At 30.8% G+C, this 5037-nt stretch overlaps 1 protein-coding gene across 1 annotated transcript; it reads right to left on the bottom strand.

Annotated features, from left to right (window-relative positions):
• Positions 1 to 2197: 2197 nt before the first annotated feature.
• On the bottom strand, positions 2198 to 4298 carry LOC131612426 (probable indole-3-pyruvate monooxygenase YUCCA8). Its single transcript, XM_058884219.1, has 3 exons — positions 3504 to 4298; positions 3028 to 3402; positions 2198 to 2762 (listed from the first exon to the last, which is right to left on the bottom strand). Exons 1-3 carry the CDS (start codon positions 4149 to 4151, stop codon positions 2535 to 2537), a joined length of 1251 nt encoding a protein of 416 aa, XP_058740202.1. The 5' UTR covers positions 4152 to 4298; the 3' UTR covers positions 2198 to 2534.
• Between the last annotated feature and the right edge of the window lie 739 nt (positions 4299 to 5037).

The following is a 5037-nucleotide window of genomic DNA, read 5'->3' as shown; positions in this document are numbered from 1 at the left end:
CAACCACCACTCCGATCATCATCGACCACCACTATTACTATGGTTGATCGCTACTCTATCAACCTTCAACCACCAATTTATCTTTAGTACACCACAAACTTTCACTCCAACCACCACCTGACCACAATTGATCACCACTACCAACTATTACTCTGACGATCAGTAACCCTCTTCCTAACTACCACTGATCACTATCACCAACAACCACTTTAGCATTATCGTTACCCGCCACTGATTATTACTTTGGTTAATTTTGATGACTAACATCTACTACTACTCTCACAATAGCCAATTACCACTCTCTGACCCCATAATCACCATCTAACTAGCGTATACCGTAAACCCCAACTTTTAACTACTATTTTTAAAATGATTATTTAAATAACTATATCATATGTTTTAATATTTTAATTATTTTACAAAATTTAATAATATGTTTTGTTTGAAATAAGATATTATTTACAATGAATATTTGTTTGTTGTAAGAAAGTAAGAGAAATGCTCCTTTGCACTATATTATACACCCACACTGTATTTTATACAATGAATAACTATTTATAATTTTTTAAATAATTTTTTTATCATATTTTGATATATGTGCAACACTAAAGTATCTATATGGATACGGTGTAATTTGCCTAAGGTGTAAAAAATTGATGCAAATAGCAATGCTTATGAAATCAATTATGATTTTTAAAAATTTATAATCAAAATTAATATTGATACAAAAATTTACATTTATAAAAGAATTTAATGATAATATACCAACGATGTAAATAAATTTTACACTGTTAATTAATCACAATCGTTATTAATTTGAAATATTTGATTTTTATTTTAATTTATTTTAAAGTAAAAGAATTGATTATTTATGGTGTATTGATGATGTAAAATTATCAGTTAAACTCTTTATAAAACTCAACATACACTCGTTGAAAAGAAATTAGAAAATTACTCCGAATTGAACTTTAAATTCAAATATTTGATGGTTGACTATTGTGTTGTTTATCTTTTCAGTTGAGCTTTTATACAAACAAAAACTTTCATTTGAGCCAAGTTCTTATTCCAAAAATAAAGTTTTTAAATAAAATTAATTAGTTTCATATGTCTTTATTATGAAAGAAACACTGTTAGAACTATTTATGTTATATCACATATTAACCTCTTGATTTGCCACAAGTCATTTTCACTTTCTTTTTTCATACATGAACTACAGTAGGCATGGTGAAGTTTGCCCTATATAGTAAATTCTTTTTATGATGTGGGGCAAATATATTTTTTGGTGAATTTGATTTATTGTTATGAATTATTATGGAATATAAATAGTATTTTATAAATCAATCTTTTTATTGAGAGCATTGACTGTTGATTTTTATACACACACAATAACATGTTTGATGTTTGAGGCTTATGTATATTCAAAACTATTCTAATCATATTGACATGTTTTCTGATACATCAAACCTCTTTGAGAAAGAAGAATCAAAGTTAAAATAATTTATATATAATCCTCACATTCTTCGTTTTACTAAAATTTCTTTTTCAAAAGAAAATATCATAAAAACTTATATAATAGACAATACATTATAGATGGTAGACGTAATCAGAGTCATCTTAAAATTTAGAGGTTATGTATAGGTGAAACATGACAAATTAAATAAATATTCTTTTCTTATGTTTTAATCATGAGAAAATTTTTACAAGGGTCTTTTTAATTTTGTGCGATAATTTGACTTGCACACTCTCAAATAAAGTCTTGAACATATTAGAGAGTAACGCGTTCATGAACATTTTACTGTCTATTGTTGTTTTACGATTGATTGATTGATTGATTGATTGAATTAGTTTCTACCATGGCACTTTCATACTTCAAACTTGAAACAATTATAAAGGAAGAAAAAAACATGACAATCTAAGCTCTAGGTTCAAAATAGAAAGCAGTTATTAACCTTTCTACCTTTCTCTTCATCAAGTGTGACAATCACCACATGCATCCACCGTATATTCGTTTATTCGTCCTTGCATGCTAACTATATATGTGAATCAAGGTAAAAAACTTTCCCATCTAATCAACAACACAAGATTCTTCCCCTAAAACAAAGAAAAAGCTACAAAACACAATAAAGTCGGAAAAAAAACATAGATAGTGACAGTAGAGTAAATAATCGAAAGCAAAATTCAATTTCAAACACTGGATTTTATTACATAAACTTGAATCCTCTATAACTCCATCATAATATTGGAGCCGTAGAGATTTCAAGTTTGCGTTACATATATGAATCAACAAAACGAAATACATTGAAATGTTTAAAAAGAGAATGAAAAAGCCTCGTCATCCTTAGTTTTTTTAAAAAACTAACCAACCACATTAAAAACTTGGGTCTTAGGATTGGGCTATGTTTCTGTGTGCTATCTGTATTTTTTTTAAGTATGTGTACTGTTTTTTTTACAAGATATTGTTATCTTTTTGTGTGTATACAAAAAAGAATTCCTGAGACTAAAAAAGAAGCAAGATTTTGAGTTTGTTATGTTGTTCAGAATTGTGAAATGCAACGTCTATGACAAGCAGTATTGCGTTGCTTCTTCTGTTTAGTCTCATGTTTCCAAACGTTTCCAATATCTTGTGCAATTTTAACAGCATCAGATGAAGCACCAGAAAGCCCTCTCTTTGTGAACCCTACAGCATATAGTCCTGAATTTCCTTTCCATCCATGTGGAAATGGCATCTTTGGATATCCGTTTTTCGTGAAAAATTCACCTTCCTGTTAACATAACCATAACCAAATTAGTCCTTTGATCACAGACAAAAAAATACTAGTTATAATTATCGAAAATAGAACATGTCTGAATTGTCGCTCAATAAGTAGCGTCAATTCAAATATGTTCTTCTGTCCTCTGGTAAAATCTTAGTCACTGGATTATTCTAACATTTTTTATGATAGATTAATCCAGCGACTAAGATTTAAAGATTTAATATAAGTCAACTATGATAGTGTGATTTTTAACAGATCTAGAACAAGTTTTCACCTGAAGCCAAGAAGGAACATTACTCCTATAACCAGTAGCCAGAACAACTGCATCAACATCAATTATTTCGCCGTTAACAAGCTCGACTTCGCCGTTCTTATAAAACTTCTTGATTCCAGGAACAACTTTTATATCTCCGGATCTAATTTTGTCCAAGGTACCAATATTCAAAACAGGTGTTTTTCCTTCTGTGTTCTTCAGCTCCAAAGGACCCATTGAAGGCCTTTTGATGCCAAACTTTTCCATGTCACCCAAAATAAACCATGTCAGAATCAGAAGAAGCTTGTCAACAATCCATAGTGGTAGCCACTTTAACATCATAACTGCTAATTCGAATGTCGATATTCCAAATATTTCTCGAGGTAACACATGAACCTGTGAATCAAAAAACAGAACAAACCAGTTAGATTTTTTTTTCTAGCAGAGACGTTGACACAGACACAGACACAGACACCAGACACAGAACAAGAACTTACCGAGCTACGAACAACCATTGAAGGTAAAGCATGGTGGTTGCTAAGATCAAGAGAGAGTTCCATTCCTGAATTTCCACAGCCAACAACAAGAACTTTCTTTCCCTTGAAATTTTCACCTGACTTATAATCACAAGCGTGAACAACTTCACCTTTGAATTCAGAAAGTCCTTCAATTTCAGGAGTGACACACTCAGCATTTTCGCCGGTAGCAACAACAAGCCATCTACAAATATACTCAACTTCATTGGTTTTCACCCTCCATAATCCACTTGTTTCATCATACTTAGCAGATTGAACACACTCGTTGAATTGCGGGTTGATTTCGAATTTGTTAGCATAGGTTTCAAGGTAGTTTATGAACTGTTTCTTTGAAGGGTATTCAGGGAAGTCATCAGGGAATGGAAGGTTAGGCAGTTGACAGAATTGTTTTGGGAGATGAAGTTTCAATCTGTCGTAGGTTCTTCTTTGCCATAGAGATGCTATGCAATCAGCTCTTTCGAGAACAATGAAGGGTACTCCTTGTTCTCTAAGACATGCCGCCGTTGCTAGGCCAGATGGACCTGCGCCTATGATCACAGGTCCATTGACCCAAATGCAACGTCGTGAGATGAAATCTTGGGGGTCAGATAGACGAAAGAAATTCTCCATTTTGTTGATTTGGGTTTGTTCAAGAAGTGAAAAAGATTGTTTCTTTGATGATGAAACTTGAAAGAGAGAAAGTGTTTGGTTTTTTTCTTCTTGTTTTGGTTTGTGATTGAGATGATTTAATGAACTTTGGTTTAATGGAATAGAGAATGTGAGTGATGATTGAATGAAGAAAGAGGAGGAGTTTGAAGGGCTTAAATAGAGGAGAATTGCATGTGATGAGGTGGGGGGAGTTATTTCTCTTTCATAAATTATTAAATTGTATGTTATTAAAGTGTATAGTTTATGTATGGTTTAATAAACTTCTTTATCATTTAATTTTTATTAATTTTTTTGGTTGGAAATGAGTTAAGTGTCAAATTGACTTTGAAGTTTGATTAGTACATTGTCAAATCATATAACCATGTGTTATTGAGAATCCTTAATATTTATTTTTGAATGTTATGTGTTGTTAGTTTGTGAATATTTTATATGATTATATTCTATGCTAATATTGTATTAGATTCTAGTTGTTAAAATATTGTGGGAGGGATTATTGTGAGATTATTAGCATATAGTTTTATGTGGAATTATTGTTTACTTGGTAAAGTGTCTTTAATCATCACATTCACACTCACAATGGATTATTGGGTTCCTTTAATACTCTCCTTTCATAAAAAACTTGTCATAAAATTGAAAGATATAAGAGTTTTCGTATGATTGTTTTTAGTTTTTAGCTCTAATTCTATTTTGTTTTAAGCAATTGTTTTTCAATAACGAAATTTTCAACTTCTCAAAAAAAAAAATTTAAGTATAAAATTGGGTATTTTTTAACGTCTAAACTAAAAAATACATACATGTAAAGTAAAATAGAATTATACAAGGATATAAAAGGTGTGGATAGCATGTT

This window comes from Vicia villosa, linkage group LG6, assembly GCF_029867415.1.
Source record: "Vicia villosa cultivar HV-30 ecotype Madison, WI linkage group LG6, Vvil1.0, whole genome shotgun sequence".
Lineage (NCBI taxonomy): Eukaryota > Viridiplantae > Streptophyta > Magnoliopsida > Fabales > Fabaceae > Vicia > Vicia villosa.
Note: the sequence above shows the minus strand (reverse complement) of the source record. Positions and strands in the feature narration are given on the sequence as shown.